Source organism: Lepisosteus oculatus, chromosome 4, assembly GCF_040954835.1.
Source record: "Lepisosteus oculatus isolate fLepOcu1 chromosome 4, fLepOcu1.hap2, whole genome shotgun sequence".
NCBI classification, from domain to species: Eukaryota; Metazoa; Chordata; class Actinopteri; order Semionotiformes; family Lepisosteidae; genus Lepisosteus; species Lepisosteus oculatus.
The window spans coordinates 22,946,883-22,966,619 of NC_090699.1; the positions used below are offsets into that span (position 1 = coordinate 22,946,883).

The 19,737-nt window shown below is 40.2% G+C and overlaps 1 protein-coding gene across 50 annotated transcripts in view; it reads right to left on the reverse strand.

Moving 5' to 3' along the window:
• ank3b (ankyrin 3b) overlaps positions 1 to 19,737 on the reverse strand; it is a 202,948-nt gene that overhangs the window by 9,795 nt on the left and 173,416 nt on the right. For 34 of the 50 annotated variants that reach the window (XM_015346603.2, XM_015346595.2, XM_015346609.2 and 31 more), the window contains 11 exons: positions 19,426 to 19,633; positions 18,795 to 18,891; positions 17,988 to 18,216; positions 17,386 to 17,511; positions 16,701 to 16,823; positions 16,304 to 16,330; positions 13,308 to 13,389; positions 4,563 to 12,194; positions 3,652 to 3,726; positions 3,055 to 3,186; positions 1,458 to 1,601 (listed from right to left, as the gene is read on the reverse strand). In XM_015346603.2, the coding sequence (XP_015202089.2) occupies positions 1,458 to 1,601; positions 3,055 to 3,186; positions 3,652 to 3,726; positions 4,563 to 12,194; positions 13,308 to 13,389; positions 16,304 to 16,330; positions 16,701 to 16,823; positions 17,386 to 17,511; positions 17,988 to 18,216; positions 18,795 to 18,891; positions 19,426 to 19,633 (8,875 nt within the window). The remainder of the gene's footprint in view (positions 1 to 1,457; positions 1,602 to 3,054; positions 3,187 to 3,651; positions 3,727 to 4,562; positions 12,195 to 13,307; positions 13,390 to 16,303; positions 16,331 to 16,700; positions 16,824 to 17,385; positions 17,512 to 17,987; positions 18,217 to 18,794; positions 18,892 to 19,425; positions 19,634 to 19,737) is intronic. The other 16 variants (XM_015346633.2, XM_015346589.2, XM_015346613.2 and 13 more) reach the window with 8 other exon arrangements.

A 19,737-nucleotide genomic window follows, 5' to 3' on the forward strand; every position in this document is an offset into this window, starting at 1 on the left:
TCTTGGCGATTCGACCGGAAGACTTGGACGTCATGATGGAGAGAGCTGAGCAGGCTGAGCAGGCTGAGCCACTGCGAGCCGGGGGGCACAGAGGGGCAAGGACAGCCTGCTGTTGTGGCCGAGCTCTGTCTTTGGGCTGCAAAGAGGGAGTGTCGGAAAGGATTGCCAGTGCCAGAGGAAGATGGAGGTGGTCTGGTTTTGCAGAGGAAGCACAGTATTTGGAAGGGTCAGAGAAACAGGAGAGGCAGGACCAAGCAGATCTAAGCCTAAAAAACAGGAAGACTTTGCCCCTTTACCAAAGCTGTACTAGAGCAAGAAAGCAATAAAATGTATTTTATCCTACAGAAAAAAAAACAGAGGGAAAATCTACCTGTAGAAAGCAGTGTGCAGCAGCATGCGAACAAAGCATTTTGGTTTTCATAATTATGTTTTCATGTACGGCACTTTTTGCTATTTTGAGAGCTTTATCAAATGACTAAGTAGGGTTTAGTTATTCTCTTAAATCCAATTTCATACAGGGCCTAAAGATTCAGACCACTTGTCTAAACCCAAGAGGTCCAATGTTTATCATCCCAAGTATACATATAAACATAACTATTGTGGAACCAAACACTGTTGAAAAAGCATCATGCTTTGAAGTATCATGTACAGTATAATAATAACGTTTTCTTGCATTTATAGAGCGCTTTACAGTACATTCTGAAAGGATCCCAAAGTGCTTTACATGTAGGAGGGGCCACCTTCATCCACCACTGAAGTACACCCCCACCATAAGCTGCCCCACTACACAGCCAAGAAGTGAGAAAACGCTTTTCCAATTAAGTTAAGGAGGTACGTTAGAGAGCCAGATAGTGCAAATGTGAAGTGGAATTAACCCAAGACCCAAGGTTTACTCACTTTGCCTTGAGAACAGTACCTCAAGACAAAAGGGATCTTTAATGGCCAACTAGTCAGGACCTTAGTTTAACTTCTCACAAGAACAGCGGCACCTAGTACCACCTAGGCACAGTGTCCCTGGTTTCCATGCTGGAGTATAGGTTTGCCAAATTGGGATCAGAGGAAAGAGCACCTCCAACTGGAGCACCAGCTACAGTTGTAGCAGCAAACCTGGTTGTCCATGGAGGTCCCCTGTCCTGGTACTGACCAGGCCCAGCCTTGCTTTGCTTCTGAGATCTGATGAAAGCAGGCTACCAGGTGGTCATACTGCTGTATGTTATCATGTTTTTTTTTCATTTGTAAAAATGGAGAAAATAAAGAGGAAACAGCATAATCTCTAAAAAAACATCAATACATTGTTGACAAGTGTAGGCTGTGTTTCTGTGGACATTTTGAGACTGGCTGGTTCAATTTGGCAACACAATTGATGCTAACATTTTCTTTTTTCGGAATTGTTCTAAAACAGGTAGCTGAAGAGGTAAAGGACAGATAGAGTTCAGCTAGATGGAGCTAAACTTTACCATCAGCCTGATCCAGGAAAACAGCGCTATCATCTGCAAAACTTCTTGTGCCTGAAATGTTACCATAATCAAATATTGGCCCTTCCAGCAAGGTCACAATATCCATCCGATTGATCTTTGTCAGCACTGCAGTTAAGGCATCAGCTAAAACATAGAAAGAGGAAATAATGGTTAATAGTGTTAACACTGAATGTTTTAAAAAATAATTGTTTTTCTCAGGTAAAATATTCCATGGATGGCACAGTGATGCAGTAGTTGGCATTGCTGCCTCGGCAGCATTGGGGGTGTGGGTTTAGGTCCAGATCTGGGGTGCTATCTACATGGAATTTTGTTTATTCTCCCCCATGTCTGTGTGCATTTCCCCTAGGTGCTCCAGTTTCTTCCCACTGTCCAAAGCCGTCCCCTGCTGTGAGTGTCTGCGTGTCTGTGTGTGCTCTGCAATGGACTGGTTTCCCACCCAGAGTGCATCCTGCCTTGTGCCCATTGCATGCTGGGATAGGCTCTAGCTTCCCTATAACCCTGTATTGAATAGAGCTCTTAGAAACTAGATGGATAGAACATATATGGCACCTGTGATCTATGGGACATCTGGTCCTGTCTGTAGACACCTGTAGAATATTTAAGCTATAATGAACCATTTGGTTACCTCACAATGTTGATTCACTCATATTATGTTAATGCCTTACTGACACTTTCATTTGAGTCTGAAATGAATGGCTTCCATCTGTCTACTGTGGAACCTTTCATTTCTTCCTATGGGACTGAAGTCCTCCACCACTTGTAAAACATTATTGAAGGGTACATTGTGGTGATTTAAAGGGCACAAGTAAGTCTCTGATGTAACTGGACATGTGTTCAGCACAATATCATACAAGTACTGCATACTAAGAGAAAACTGTAGTTTATTTAACTATTCAGTATGATTATGTTAAATTATTTGGAAACAAGGCCTAAAGCATTCACAAAACTATTGCCAGAGAATAGACAGAGAACTCTGAAAAATTACCATGTTCACCTTAGCAGAACATATATTTTGTTACAAGGTAATACAAACACTATTCCACTTAAAAACCACAGAGATAAAATACAAATTAAAGATATGAAATCATTAAATACAGAGCAAGCATCACTCTAACAGATACGTAGTCTCTGTCAATCATTTAAATTTGGACTTCATATTGCTTTAATGGGCAGTGAGACAGGCAGCTAACATCCCCTGAGCCGAGCACAACAGATCCGGACTTATTGAACTGCAGAGGTTACATCTCTTTTCTCCTCTGACGAGCAGTAAATGGTTTTAGCCACCCCAGCAAAATCTGATGGATAACTGGTTAAGATATAAAGCTTAAACATTTTATAATTATTTTCCAAGAATACAATAAGGTAAGAGCTCCAAGGCTTTTGGATTTCTTTCAAAATATAATTAAGCGTGTCATAAATAGGCCACAAAACCCAGGTACTGAAGGAGCTTCTGTGTGTAAACAGGAGGAAGAATGTTTTTGCCCACTGTTCTTTTGAAACACATCAGACTAATGCAGTAAAACCTCTTAGCTGTACAATATTGATTACTGAGAGGACAGGAAAGGGAAGCACTTACTTGTAGCATTTTTACCATCTCTGCTAACCCATTTCTTTAATAACATGAAACTCTGTGTTGTCAATGAGTTAGGGTTCTCCACTCGAATCTGGTTTATTTCATCCACTGAGAAATTCATTTCTCTGGCCAGCTCTGCAACACATTAAAAATAGATTAGAAATCCCTCACTGCTATGGGTGTGCAGTGCTGCAGTGCAGGCTAGTTTACAGACTGCAGATGGCACTCCCCTGTCACTGGCATGTTCTTGTTCTTTCCAGCACCAGCTATTCTAATTGCACCAATACAGCATGTACAGTATATATACAATCCCTTGTTCATGTTTCAGGTTTAAGACTGACATTAGGATTTCAAAAGAATGAAAAGCAGCATATAACGAAAGAGTAGCAAAAGCCACTTCCCTAGAAAAATACATTCTAAAAAAATCAAAATATTAAGAAAAACCCATGCAAACTCCAAAACAGTTGCATACTAAATTAAAATATACACGCACATTGCTCAATCTGTTTAGTAGGGTTTTTTTTGCCAAGAACTGCAGGAATGCAATCTAAAAACTATCCTTTAGATGGCGATGTTCCTCGTGGTTTTCATCCAACTCACCAGTCCAGCTCAGACCCAGGTGATCGGCTACAATCGCCATTCTCAAGTCAGTTCTGTCACATGGACTCTGCGGGCCTGTGATGGAGAATCAGAAGATTAGGATTCCATTTTGTGACTTAGTAGTGGATGAATAAAAAGAGACTGTAACCTTTTCTGGCCAAAGACACGGATTTATAAAAAACAGATCAAAACAAAAGACTTGTTTTGGCTACACCTAGGTAAATAATTTGCCATTGTTGTCACTTAGGCTCAAGAGAAGAATGTCTAATATGTTTATGCCATTTATCCAGATAGCATAGTATAGAGACTAAAATGTCAGAATGCTTAACATACACCGTATAAGCACAGCACATTTTAGTCTTTTGCCAGGCAATGGCAAGAAAAGGTAATACAGGCACTTTAATCCAGACTGCTATTTGTTAAGTACTCACTGGTGCTTGGGTTAGATTTGTGATTATGTATCCTATGAATCTATACAGGCAAACCCTTTTAGAAAAAAAAACAAACAAACAGCAAAACAAAATGAAAAAAACAATAGAGTTGTCTAAGGTTTTTAAATCTGTGGAGCCTTATGTAAAACTAGGTGGTTTCACAGTGTAAATGGAACTAGACATGCTGACGACCTGTGTGCTCTGCTAGTGCTGTGTGGTTTGTGGTACAACTTAATGCAAGTCGTAGCTGCACTCTCTCTAAGCCGCACAGAGACAGACTCAGTAGCGCTCCACAGGAGACTAATCAGCTGTTCAGTGGACCAGTCACTCTAGCATGCTGAAGTAACTGACAACTTTGTAGAATCTGATAGGACAGTACACACAGATGACAATGACAGAATGACAGCTACAGTTAAGTCACGCCACAAGCAATCACAACGGGTCATGCACTAAGATCAACAAGTGTAAAATTTTACAAACTAGGCTTGATCTCCACGATGTGAGCCACGTGAGGCCCAGAAACCTGACTGCCTTCATTTCCATCAGTCCGCCTACTTCTCCTTCTCTCACTGTTGGCCTTTTCAACCTTTGATTTTAAAGGCGCTGCCTCAGTTTTCAAGTCTCTAGCAGACCTCGATGTAATGGATGGCTGGCATACTTGAGCGGCTTCTGACAATGAGGCGTTTCTTGACGTGCTGTCTTCATCGTCAGACAATTCTGACTGCATCTTTTTCTCTTCATCAGAGAGGCGGTCCACAAGCTTTAAAGTCTCACCACTAATATTCTTAAAATATTCAATGGAGCGTTTACAGACCTCGCTCAGATGATCTCTGCCTGTTTTACTGGCTGGGGGGCTGCTATTGCTTGTTCTGTCCTTAACTGGTAATCTGGAAGGTATCTGCTTGACCCTCTCTTTCTCAACCTTGCCTGACCGGGTCACTATCTGCACGGTAATAGGAGGACTAACATTACTTTTACTAATACCTTTTATTGGAATTCTAGATCTGGGCTCCAAAGTAGCACTAGGGTCTGCTCTTTTCCGTGCCTCCATTTTAGAAACATGTTTCAGCTTCTGCTTTCCTGCTTTCTGGGCTGTACTTTGCATATGTGGTGTTGGCTTTGAGGCCTTAATTGGCAGCCTTGACTTTGGTTGTTTTGTTTCACTTTCCAAGGATTTAGAAGACTCTCTAGTTTGCTCACCCTGCATGCTATTTTCATTTAGCTTATCTAATTCCCTATGGAATAGCGCATCTGTCTTGCTGTCATTCTGAACTGATGACTCAGGGGCTGACTGTAAATTAAACACTATACTGTTGCACTGGATGTAGGCTGTTTGGATGTTTGAGGAATCCAGATTATTGTTGTTATTGAAGTTATCTTTTGGATAACCTATTCTTTCTGGTGACCTGCTTATATCTGTGTTCCTGCGAGGCTTGGCTCCTGTATGAGCTACTTTGTCTCTGTTTTCTAAAATCTGGCTATCTAAGGTCTCAGCTTTACAATCGGTCACTTCCACAGCTCCAGATTCTTTTTTGACAGTAATGGAAGCAGCAATTCCCATTTTGATAGGGGTGCGTAGTTTACAATCAACTTTGGAGGCAGTTATGCTGCATGGGGAAGTGTCTGCTACATCATCACCAGATGATGCATCCACACAGTGAGCGTTTGCCTGGGTAAGGTCACACTCAGCTGCTTTTGTATCTGCGGGGGCCTCTACTTTTATTTCTATTGTTTTCTCTACTGGCGTTAGCTCTGATGTAACTACACCTGACTTTTTAACCCCTTCCCCTTTTTCCCCTGACTTCCCTTCAGAAGTATGCTCACCAATCTGAAAAAACTGAAGTCTTTCTTCAACAAAATCCCGCTTGCTCATGTCAATTGCACCACTGCGAGTCATCTCAAACATCTTCCCTTCATGAAACGGGAAGGGATTAGGCTCACTAGTTGGTGTGCTTTCGTCAGTTGGGGTTCTGGCAGGGGTTGTATCAGGTGTAGTCGCTTGAGACCTGTCCTCTACAGCTAAGCCAAAAGGCTTAGGCTCTTCATCTTTTATTCTAGTGTCAAAGACTTCATCATCACCTCCTTTGCTAGACCATGGATCAAAGTCCAAGCCTTTTGTTGCAACAGTTTTAAATGGAGTTGCAAACTCCTCCTCTAATTTGTAGCTAAAGTACGTATCAGCAAATCCCTGTCTATCAGGGTGTCTTCCTTCCAAGGTGTAGTTTTGTCCATTCCCATCTTTCTTTTCATCCATTTTTTTGTCAGGAGATTCACTTTCTGGTTTCGCCTTTTTCCCTTCATCATTTGTTATTTTTCCCTCTTCCTCAATGACTTCAAGCTTAGTTTGGCTAAAAGAGCGATCGCATGGCTTCAGCATACCCTCAGCCGCCCATATATCTTTTTTACTGTCAGCCAATAGACTATACGGCTTTGGGTCTTGCTCACTCAAGCCATCGTCCTCATCTTGTAGGTCATATCCATCCAGAGAATCAATTTCAGTAGCATCGGTGTCGTGTGAAAACTCTGCAGTCGTTGCAATGGAACAGTCAGTAATGGATTGGTCATTCCCATTTTGTTCAAATTCAAAATCATCTCCCTTTCCAGCACCATTAGTCCCAGACTCCTTGTGGTTTCCATTCCTTTCCTGCTTTCTAGCTTTTGACTTCTGCTCCTCTTGGTCCTCTGGAATTTTGAAGGTGTACTTCTTGAAGGGAATGGGCTGGAAAACGGATTCGTCGTCACTCGAATCGCTGTCTTCAGCTCCGGGTGGCAGAGGAGACGGGGGCTGAACTCTAATAACTGGTTCAGCAAGCAGATGCTTATCATGTTCCTCTTGGAGATTGACTTCCATCATTTCCACCTCCGTTTCTGAGGAAGGTCGAGACTCTGTCTTCTCAGCCTCTGCTTGTTCTGAATCCAGTGGAGGAGGTGGGGGAAATTCAATGTAAGCAACTCTTTTATCTTTTGTTCTTTTTCCAGATTCCTTGTTTTCATTTGTGGACACGGAATTAGAAGGCTTGTTACTTTCTGGCAGGGATTCCTTGAAGGCTTTGCCTTGTTCCTCCTCCTCTGATTCTTCAGACACCTCAGGTATGGGACTGGGTTTGCCTGGTATAAAAGCAAAGAGAGAATCTGGAGTTCTGGAGGTGAGGTCATAGCTCACTTCCTCGGAACTGGGAGTCTCAGGTGTCAGGGGGCTTTTGCCAGAGCTGTCCATAAAGGATACCTGTTCCAATGTGTCATCTTCAGGACTACCTTGGGGAGATGGAGGTTGTTTCTGTTTAACTGTATAAAAAGCACCCCTTGTTTCCTGCACAGTTCGGCTTTCCTGACTAACAATTTTTTTGTAACTTCCCTGACCACCTGTAGTCTCTTTTTCATACTGTTTGCCTACTTGAACAATGCTAACATAAACAGGTAAAGTTTTTATGTCTTTGAAATTTTCTGCTTTTACAAAAGGTGCTACTTTCTCCATATACTCTACTGGGCTAGGATCACCAAAATCATTTGATAAAGCATCTTGTATTGGACTACATTCTAAAGAATCAGGAGATCTGCTGGTGGAAGACTCCATCTCATCCCTATATGAATGCGTTTCAGGACTAGCTTGGAATCTGTTTTTAGCTAATGCAGGTATTTGTGAGCCGCTTCTTTCTGTGGGTTTAATTAATGTCTCTGGCTTTGATGTTTTTGACTGGTCACTGTCTGAGACACTTGATGGCATTCTGACTGGGATCTGTGATGGACTTGGCTCCATCTTTTTTTTTAAAGTCCTGTTCCTTGTATCATTATCAACGTTATTACTATCTTCACGAACAACAAGTTCCGTGTAAATAATTTTCTTTGAAGGGAAACTCATTGCCACCTCCTTAGCAGGGGTTCCATTTTTGGAAGGCTGTTGTCCTTTTTCTTGGTATGAAACCACTTTCTGTTTGTCATTTTCTCCATGAACACTATCACCGCTGTCTCTCAACGAGTCATGAACAAGTGTGTGTGTTAATTTTTCCCTCTGTGCTGTGTGGTTAGCATTTCCATTGTTTTCCCAAGTGCGGTAGATTTTTTTTTCCTTGTCTCCGTTGGCACATGGTTCAGGTTCTTTGCCGTTCATTCCTGTCAATTGCTTTGATTCTGATGCGGCTTTGCGTGGTACTCTGTCACATGACTGCTTTTGAGCAGCTGAAGAAATCTGGGACCTAATAGTATCTGGGCCTGGTGCAGGGGCAGCTTTGCCTCTCTCACTATCTACATCTCTCCTAGGAGTTTCCCCTTCATCTGTGTTATCTGCCAATTTTGGAGTCTTTGCCCCAGCAAAAACCTGATACACAGGAAGCTTGCTTTCCTGCAGTTTTTTCACAGGGGGCTTGGTCTGCCCCCACTGTGGACCCTTTTCTTGCTTTTGCGCCTGCTGAAACTGCTCTGATTCAAACTTTAGTCTTACAGAACTCACTTTTGATGGTTTTAGCTGAAGGGTTTGGGAACCCTCACCTGCCTTACTTTGTGGAGCACTGTCTCCCTGTTTCCCTTTGTCATCTGTACGTTGTGAAAGCATTCGTCTTTCAGGGCTGTTTGGTAAGCTAGCACATTTCCTTTCATTAGAGCTGCCAAATAATTTGCCCACAGACTGCTCTCTGAGCCTGGCCTTACCCCACTCCTCACTACTTGCTCCATCCTTAAACTGCACCTTTTCAGGACTACTGCTGGTAGAGCTGGGTCCCGATCGTGTTTCCCTTGGTTCCCTCCTGTGTGGCTTCTTCTCCGGAGACTGAAGCTCATCGTTCAATTTCTCTGTTTTGTCACGGAAAAACTGAGATACCTCATTTAATTTCTCTTCTGCTTCTTTTACAGTCCGGTCTACTCTGTCTTCGTATATGAGTTTTTCTCTATTCCTGTCAAGTCTGTCTTCAGTGAAACGCATCCACACAGCATGCTTTGGGCTACTAGGATCTGCAGTATAGTGCAACACTGTTAGCTTGTCATAGTGCTCATCGCTGCCAGCAATTTTACCTGCTCCGTTCCCTGATGCGTCCTTTGAAGACTTCAACAGAAATTCTTTCTTGGGGGCGGAGGACATTGGTTCTCTGTAATATCGCTCTGCACCTTGTGTCTCTGAGCCTAGTACATGAGGGTGCTCAGTCACAGAGTCCTCTGTGTCAGAATGAGATATGTCTAACTTTTCAGAAAGCAGCATTTTTTCTGCAAACCTGTAGGACTCTCCCCTTAGCTCTGACAGCTCGTCGTCATGGTATTCAACAGAGTGTTGGCTTAACAGTTTTAACGTTTTATATGAATCGTCAGAGATTAACTGTGCCGAACTAGGACGACTATCTTCTTCCTGGGAGACAGGAGTATTTACTCTGGAAGATTCCAAATAGGAAGGAAGTGATTCTTCTGCAGTAAGCTCCTCCTCTTCCTGTGGCACTTCATCATCTGCATCTAGTCTGTCTGGCAATTCCTTTACACTGTGATCCCCCTGAACATGCTCTTTCTGATAAACGTACATTTCTTTCTCAGGGTGCTTTTTTGTCTCGCGGATGATAACTTCAGTTGGTTCAGCCTTATTACCTTTCTCAATATGAACCTCAATTATTCTTTCTACTTTGGGTTTTGGTTTTATGTCTTTTTCAACTGGTCTTGGCATTGTTTCACTGCCTTTGATAGAATCAGTGGTGGTTTTGTGCTCAAATAAACCAGCCAGTTCTTTGGAAGGATCCCTACCAGATTGGAATGCTTTCATTATGTCACGAACAGACATTGTTTCCTCAATTCTTTCAGATGTGGTCTCTTTGCAGGGGGGTTTATGGTAAACCATACGGGTTGTGGTTGTGATATGGGTCTCTTCTTTGACACACATGCCTTTGCTTACAACAGCCTTGTGATTCTCTTCCTCTGAGTTAACTTTCATTTGAAAAGCCTTAACCTTGTCTTTGATAGATCCATTTGTTTTTTGATCAGATTCCAGACATATGGGCGTTATAGATGGCCCTGCTTCTTCTAATTTGGGTTCCTGAGTTTCGTCTGAAGAGGGCTCATAGCTTCTTATAACATGGACGACCTCGGTTCGTGTTTCTGTGATAACAGGGGGGATGGGCACATCATGAAATAATGGTTTTGGTCCAGTGCTCTCTGCACTTTGAGGGGCTGATGGCGTCTTTTCGCTTCTTGTTTCAAAGCCACTGTCTGACAGAGGACTCTTATCTTGGTCATGTTGCGAAAAATCATCTGGAGATTCTAATATAGCATCAGTGCCAAATACTGCATCTGCAAGTTTGCATAATTCTTTCTCGGAAGCAGAAGAGCGCATGTTCGAGGGTGGCATTTTAAGCTTGTGCTCTTGCAGCGCCATTGCAGGTTTGAGAATACGTTTCTGTTTTTCTTCCCCCTCTTTTTTCACTTCATCATATCTATACTTTATGTCTGACATTTTAGAAAGAGCGCTAGCACCAATGTCATTTGTCAAGTAATCAACCACCCTTGCTAAATTAAAATCCTTATCGGAAACAGGTTTTGTTCTAGCTTGGACAGTCTCTGTGTCATAGTTCAGAAGACGTTTCATTGAATTTTCCTGGGCTTCCTCTATTTCATCTTTTGAAAACTCAACCCAGTCATCTTCAGGTGAATTATCTCTAGAAGATTCTCTATTTTCGCTAAATGTATCCTTCTTTAGGATTTCACCCACTTTAACCAGATCCTCCTTGACCTTCTCAACTATTCTAAAAGGTTCCTCATCTTCAATTTTGGGTTCTTTTGGAGGGTCCGACTGGAAGCTTTTACCAGCTGTGCTGTTATCTGTCTGCAGAATGGCCGTCATCCTTATTAAGTCCTCTTTCATTTCTGCAACATCTTTCAAAATCTCCTGACTTGAGGATAAAGAGGATGCAGTAGCTGTTTTAAGGGCTGCTGGGGAAATGAACAAGGAAGATTTGATTGGTGACAAAGTCCTGGAAAAGGAAGACTGTGTCTGTGTGTGTGCTTCTGTGGATGTGCTCTTCATGGGCGACAGGAGTGCAGCTGCTGATTTTGTGGTCTCAGGAGGTTTTTTTAATTGGGGTTCTGGCAAGACATTTACAACTGAATACACCGGTACAGTTATTGTGGCTGATGTTACAGATGTTGTTGCAGAGGATGGGGATCTCAAAGAGGCATACATAGGACTTGTGGCAGGAGGTCTCATTGACTGATAAGCCATAACTGTCGGAGAGGACATGGTTTTCAGTGGTGCGTAGACTGAAGCACAGGAACTGAAGGCTTTTTCCACCTCCTCAATAGCTGCATTGACACAGGTTGTTGCTGCATGTGTTGTTGTGTGTAACTTTTCTTGCAGAGTTCCTCCAGAGATTAGCATGGTTGATGAAGAAGAAGGATATTTAATTGGTGAAACTGAGCCATTAAGCAGGGCTGTTTCTGTGGAGGTAACTGCAGACTTAACTGGTGAAGACAAAGAGGAAACCAACTTTCCTTTTGATGCCCCAGCACCATCTGCTGTTGATTTTACAGAGGAAAGGGCAGGTATGGCCTTTATTGGGGAAGATGTAACAGGTGCAGAAGAGGGTATAACGGACTTAAATGGCAAACTTGAACTGTACATGTTAACAGTAGACTTTGGAGATGCAGGGGGGGTCATGGTAATTGAAGACCTTTCCAGTAAAGACCCTGCTGTCGTGACAGGGGAAGTCCTTGAAGACAGTGATGATGCAAGTCCTTTCACAGTGGTAGGGTCAGGAGCCACTGCAGTTTTACCTGGTGAAGACAGTAAGGTAGTGGAGACCTGAAGTGGATATTGGGTTTGCTGAACTACAGTCTTTATTGGCGAGGAAATACTTCTGAATGACCTGATCGGAGAAGCTACATCACTAACAGACTTCACTGATGACGTTGTGGAAGCTCCCAAAGTTGACTTGATTGGAGACGCAGAAGAAATAGACCACACTGACTTTAATGGCGAGGCAGATGGAGTATTGGATGAAGAACTGGATAAGGAACCAAATCCAGATTTTCCTTGTCCAGGGACGGTAATAGGAGCAGCCGACCACGCCTGGTAAGATCTTGTTGAAAAGACAGGTTTGTAAGCGAAACCAGCGGGTAGAGTTCTTGCTGTACTTCGTTCAACTGTTTCTTAAATAATTAAAAAATTAAAATCCAACATAAAAGTAACAAAAATGATTGAAAAACAGAGAGACCAGAGAAAAAAAAATTTGGTCAGTGAGTCTTGTATTATCAAAGAAGGAAGAACAATACATTCATGAGATTTTGAAATGGGAAAATGAGTAGTGAAATAAAATGGAGTGCAAAGAGATGGCCCTTATGGTCCTTATGATCCAACGCAAAATATGGAAGAAAAAAAACCACAACAAAGAGCACTCAGCTACACAATGCGCAAGACAATGACAAACAGAAAAGAAAATGACAAGACAAACAGAGAACCCAGAACAACAAAAACTCTACTCTATTGACTTTTGATGTGCTACATTCTCAGGTCTCTCACTATTTTGTTTTTCTAAAGTGATTTTTATCGGTTTGGTCTAAATGTCTGCTTTAATGTTTTTAATTTTGTTGTTCTGACCAAAAAAAAAAAAAAAGAAATAAAAACTATCAAGCCCCCTTGTACCTGTTTTAAAGCAAAATATATTATGGCAAAACACAGGTTCAAAGACTAGGTTTTAAATCCATAATAACTATGCATGTCATGCAAGACTGAGTACCCTTTTGTGACAGGCATTTGATGTGCAAACTGTGAAGCACCTGGAAGAAAGTCAGTTCGCAATCTTCCATGCATTTTTATTACAAAAATAAAAAATGCTGCACAATCACAAAGCCAATAAGAGCAAGGAGCTTTCTAAAATAAGAAAAACAAAAATTAAAAAGGAATTTTACTTTGAATTTAGACTTAATTTGATATGAATTTGTTGAATCAAAGTAAAATAAGATATGGATTGTACAGTGTAACCTTCTTATTCACAAATGGGATAACAAAAACACTTTTACAGGGAAAACAATATTCAACAAAGTGGGCAAGCACGGCAACTTAAAATTCACAATAAGTCATGCAAAATATATCATGACAGAAACAGGCATATGGACTTACGGGTTATGTATGGTAGAATTATGCAGAGAACATACATATATATATATACATTTATATATATGATATCTTAAACATTAACTTTAGTTTATTTCAGGCAATTATTTAAAAAAATTAGTAAAGGTTAGTGAAAATATCACACTCACTCATTGCAGGCTCAGCCAGATAGCTGTAGCGCTTACGTAGGGCAAGAGATGCAAAGGTATGACGACGCTCTGGTTTTTCAGTCTGCAAAAAAAATCAAAATAAAATACCTATAAAGGTTCTGTGTCAGTAGTTATGTACATTCTTATATATCAAACTGGAATCACCAATATTTATTTTTTCTACACCCATTCAATTTCAAATTGTCAATTGTATTTTTCACATCTCAGCTCGGGGCTACGAATACTGTGAGCACACACAGGGGAGAGGAAGAGGAAGTGTAGGCGGACTGCTCCGGCCCGCCCACTTTGCTTTCAACACGTCACAGGCAACTCAGTCCTGCATTGGACGCTCAACACCGACTGGAGGAGAGATCTGCCAATCAATGACAGCACCGCTTGCTGGGCAAGTGCCCGGGAAGCCAGAGGTGTCACTATGTTGCAGGGAGCCGAGAGAGACCTGAACAGCTAATCCCGTCCGACTCTTGGTACTAAGGAATCCCGGTCTCTGTCGGATAGTAATATAACCCAGGCTTGAACCGACAGTCATAGAGCTCAACCTGTGTTTGGATGAATTGCTTCACTGGTCGAGTCACTCCGTAGACCTGTCGTTCCATATCTATTACATATAATATGGATTTCCATATTCAAAATTATTGCCTCGGTTTACCTTTGTTAATAGATGCTAAGATACATGTAATAAATTGAGCCCTGTGCTCAATACCTTTGTTTTTATTCTATACTTTCTATAAGTTTAAGACCAAAGTAATATTACCACTATTGGCCGTGAAGGAGAAACCATCATGGTGTCTTATCTAGAAGTGGCTTCATTAGTGGAAGATTTGTTATTGTAGTAATAATCTGCTCTGGGTCTTTCTGGCCTTGTTCACACTTATTAGTGAGGCCCAGGACAATCTTTAAGTCACCTTACATTTTGATCAGTGTTTTTTGCGATCTCTCATTCACCCTTGGAAATGAAGGAGGCACAGTGCATCATACTTGAGACTGAAAAGCCAGTATAAAATTCAGCAAAGTGCTTTTTGGGAATGTAATCATGTGACATAACCATGATGATATTGGATGATAAAATGATGTAAAAGAAAATGGTGAGAGCACTTGTACAGATGTGCATAGATCACAGATATTTTGTTAATTTGCAATATTGTGGGTACAACAGAGCCTGGCATAGTATTTACTCCAGCAAAATGATGTGCCATTTTGTTTCTCAACTAACTTCACAGAGCTTTAGCAAGTCTGTAAGGAAGAATGGGTAAAACTTTCACCAGCCTAGTGTGCAATGTTGGTTTTGGCTTATCCATGAAGACTCGTAGCTGTGACTGCTGCCAAAGGTGCTTCTACTAGTCTCAGGAGGGTGAATACTTATGCAATTTATATATTTTAGTTTTTCGCAGATTTCAAGTTTCAAAATATTCATTTAAAAAAATGTGTGAACATCATTTATAATTTAAAATACTGTATATTATTGGTAGGTGGTTTATACTTTTCCAAGGCAATGTGGTACTACTACAATTCAAACCCTCGAAGTTATCTGTGGTTTATTCACCACTTTCATTAACAACTGTTTCTCAGTATTGATATTTCCTAATTTCCCTTTAAGACTTCAAATGAACACAGGCCACCAAATGTCTTCAAAGCCAAACAAGATTGAATGCTTTTTTTAAGTGCTTTTTAACATTTTAGGGTTCAGACTCATTACCAACAACCATCTTATGACAATTTTATTGTCAAACATATTCACATCTGTGAATAAATTAATTTAAGTATGTGAATAAATTAATTAATTATTTATTAAGCACTGAGCAGTGCTTAATAAAATATATCTTAACTGATCTAGATTATGTTATAGCAGTCTACTGTCTAACAATGTATAGGAGCATCAAATGATTTTTATAAGCATTATTGTATGCTAAACAATATATATTTCCTAGATCTTCATTGAAACATATTCATTTGATAAATATACACATTTACCAATCAAGCTTCCCTTCATATTGGCATCCAACTGCCAGACACATGAAACAAGATACATTTTACTTTCCACTTGCACCATTTACTGGACCAATTCCATAAAAAATACATTAATATATATGGTGATGTATCCATACTGTTGAAAACCAAAGCCACAGATTATAAGGGAAACATGAGGAAACTGCACAGGCTTTGCTCATTTTCTATATATAATTTTATTCCAGCTTGTTGATGACTGAGAACAACCACGCCAATTCATTATGGAACACACATACCAGTGACTATACTGGAAAATCTTTACATGGGTTATTACAACAGCAAAGCTTTTATTTTAGTTTTAATGGAAGCACTTTGCAACCACAGTAAGTGAAAGTTAGTTATAACTGTAATTCTTTTTGATAGAGTGTAGTCTACAACACAATATCATGAAGCATTTCTGTCACACTAGTTCAAAATTACACCACACATTATTATACTTAAAAGCTAACCACTGATAATATTAACTATGACTATAATTATAGCTATTAGTGTTGACAATATTAAATGGCTGTTTCACATGGTGAACTTCACAGCTCCTGTTTATTTTCCATTTGTTTCCATTTTTGCTTGTTGGTGACTTTGGGAGTGTTTTGTTATCTAAGTATTCTTGCTTGTGGTTTGATAGGAAAGGCAGCTCACAATTTAGGTCACATATAGTACATTAGTGCAACTCTGGCTCTGCAATTGCTAACCCTGCGCAGCAATCACAAAGGAGGCCCCGATTTAAGTCAGCTCGGGGCCACCTTAAAACATGAGAGTGAATGGACTAGAGCTGTCCTTGAATAGCCTGCCATTAATGATGCAATGAACAGGGGCAATGAGTAACTTCATTAACTGGTTTTACCTTTGGGGATATTTGTGTCTACACCATGGGCAGTACTGATGCTCAGTGAATGCATCTTTTTCTAAAAGAATTACATTTTCAAAGAGATAAACTGCACTTCATGCCTTCAATGGAGTGTATATATTACCTCTTCATCTTGATCGGACTCCAATTCCTTTTGGTTCCCAAGATGCATTGCAGAAACAGGGAATAATACGATGGACAGTAGGGAAAAGAAATATCAGGACATGAAAAGGGAGACTGAAAGCACACAATGTAAGCTTATACCTCAAAGCCAGCAAAAAAGGAAAACATTTATTGCAAAGTAACACATAAATTAAAATCAATCTATACAGCACATAAAGCCTATGAACCATCAGCCAAGCATGAGTAATAAATAAAAAAGTCCCAGTCAGAAAGAAAAGGTTTAAGACACAGCCAGAACAAAGGACCAAAGAGGCTCATAACAGATAAAAGTCACAATCAGAGGATCTGCTACTCAGGGTGTCAGTTTATTGTTTTCTATGCGACACAATACAATGTACCTTTTTGTGAGCAGGCAGTGTAATATTTAAGTTGCAGACTGCAGTCTGTGGAAGTCCTTTAGTAGTTTTGGGCTCTTTGAGGAATGACAATCGCCCACATGGCTCTTGACTATTGTCTCTAACCTGTGAAAGCAGAAAAGCGTTAAAACAAGACACATTCTCTAGAAAAGCAAATGCATGACTATGTGGAACTAATGTTTGCTTTCTGCTATACAACTACATTCAAACTAACATTGTAAGATTTTATCAGTTATGAATCTGACAGAAAAAAACATATATAACTACATTATACAGTATATTACATAAGCACTTTGGTTCAGTTTAAGAACATTTATCAGTTATTACTGAGAGCCCTTTTAAAGGATTATTCCTGCTAAACGTATCTCACCCTCACTGACAGAGATCTGTGCTTTTTTCTCTCATGAACTGTGTTTCAGGATTTCCAATTAAGCTGCCTGATCCAATTCAGTATGAAAGGGATCAGGATTATTAGCAGTAAAAGTGTTTGGATAAAAGGAGATTGAAAGGAGGTGTTAATCAGAGCATATGGCATATTTTAGGAAGTCAATCAATTTGGTAAGCTAATAGGTAATAAGTTGTTAAACTAGTTGAATGCATCATTCTGCTTCTTGCACAGTATCAGCCACAGACATCACCGCCAGAATTTAGGAATGTTATACATTACCTTCACACAGAAGGGAAGTCTGTTTTCTTTGAATGCATAAAAATTAAAAATCAGCTGTTGCCCCGCTTTTGTCAGAGAAACCAAGTTACCATAGCAATCCACATAGATGGGCTTCCCTTCCAAAACCTGCAAAAAAAGCAGGCCTTGATTATTCATTAATGTAAAAAAAGAAAAGAAAAATGTTGTGTTCTGTCTGTTCAACCTAGAAAAGAAAGATAAGTGATCTTCGAGGTTCATTGTTCCATAAATCACACCGGCCTCTGGGTAAGATAACTAGGGCTGTCAATAGTCTGGCTGAGACAGGATAAAAATCTAACGATGACTGTTCAAATCATAACATTTACAAACTACTTTCTAAAAAGCTGTTCCTGCAGTGAAGATATGCTAGATATGTTAAAAATACTACTGTATTTTATACATGGTTTATTAATTTATGTAATTTCAGTGAATTCACCCTAAAAACAATATTTAGGAACAAGAGTGCAGAATAAGTCTCAATATTTCATATATTTCAAATTCTAAACATCTTCCTTTGAAGCATGGCAATTCCAGCATAAAATGCAAAACCTAAAGAATAATTTCTTTCGAAGATCCAAACAAACCTCTATATCCTTGCTCCTGGCAACTTCTTCAAAATTCTCCTGCTGCTCCAGAGTCTTGTCTACTTTGTCATCTGTCATACAAAAGCATCGCAGTCGGGCCTCCACTGGGTCATTCATTTTGGCAAAGACCACAAATTTCGCCATGTATGGAACACAGATAAGCTCCCTGTAGAGCTGGGAAGCTAAGCCAACAGTTTCTGGGATCTGATGGCAGTCTGCAAGCCAAAACCTAAAAGAAAAAGGGGGGAAAATACGTGTAAGTGCAATTAAAACCAAGAATTAAAAGCATTTCTTTACACCAAAGGCTACTGGAGTCTGAAACATGCTGTTCATCCATGCTGTTGACGCAGATACCCTGGCTTCTTTCAGTGCTAGATGAGATCCTTGGACCAATTAGCTACTAACTACCAAATGAGCTCTATGGGCCAAATGGCCTCCTCTTGTTTGTAACCTTTATGTTCTTCTGTTCCAGTTGCATTTCACAGAATGATTCAGAGCTCTGTATATGAAATACAGCATGATGTAGCCAAGCAACCAAATGATTGAAATACTAAATAATTTCAGAGGTGCCTGGCATGTGCAGAGGCTTTAAGAGCCAAAGCATATGACAAAAGATAATCTAATTTAAAACAGGAGATTTCCAAATTCGAAACGCCAAACCGAGCACATGATTTCAACTGAGTCACATCTAACCTTTTTAGAGCACACCAACATTTTTTACATATGAAATAAGTTGAGTTTTTAAGGACTTGTCTTGTAGACATGTTTGAAAGCTTTTGGGAGAATATTTCTCTAAAGAAGCCTTACCTGGCAGATACATTTGTTGTAAATGAAACGCAGTCACTCACAAACGTCAGTGGGGTAGTTCCTGTAATGTCCTCCCATTGTGCGGGTGATGTGCCTCCTGTACACAACAAAATAGCTTGACGATACAGCAAAAAAACTCAAATTCTCTGCTTGAAGAAAACTTTGAACCTTCCCTAATACTTCCCTAATTACTAGGTCATAGGACAACATTAAAATAAATACATTTTGCCAGTTAAGGTAAAAATGTTTTGTTTTGAGTCATCCTAGCCCTGCTTTTTTGTAATAAACATTACTTAGTATGCTGACCTAGGCACACATTAAGGCAAAACTTCCACAAGCCAATCCTAAATTCCAGGATTGTCACTAGAGAGCACCTTCCTGTGTGCCAGAAACTTCTTACGTTACTTGGAAAGCTGCCAACATAAACACCAAGTTTGGAAACTACTTGGCTGGGTTATGTTTTAAATTTAATATGGGCCCTATTATGGACATAATACCAGAAATGACCAAGAATTTCTTGTGATCTATCAGACTGACTATCTGTCCTGCTTTGTGTGCCTAATGGAATTTCTGACATCAAACACTATAAATATACATTGTTATTTTTCTTTCTTTTTTTTGCTAAACCTGCCTGTTATGCTGCACAACAGTCGCAGACTTGGGGTAGTGTCTCCTTTGTATCCATTGGTAACGCCTTCTCCAGATGGCGGCGGTACAGGAATCGTCATGGTGATGGGTTTATGAAATTTTCTCCTCCTGGGTTCGACGGTCACAATAGGACTGAACGTGGCCTTATTGCCAAGAATCTTTTTCACAATTTCATCTGGAACTGGCTGAGCCTGTAAAATGATATGGTTGTTAGTTCTGGGAGCTGGCACAATATTCTTACTTCAGAATTCCCAAATTCAGAGTTTATGTTTTACTTTTACTTCATTAATTAATT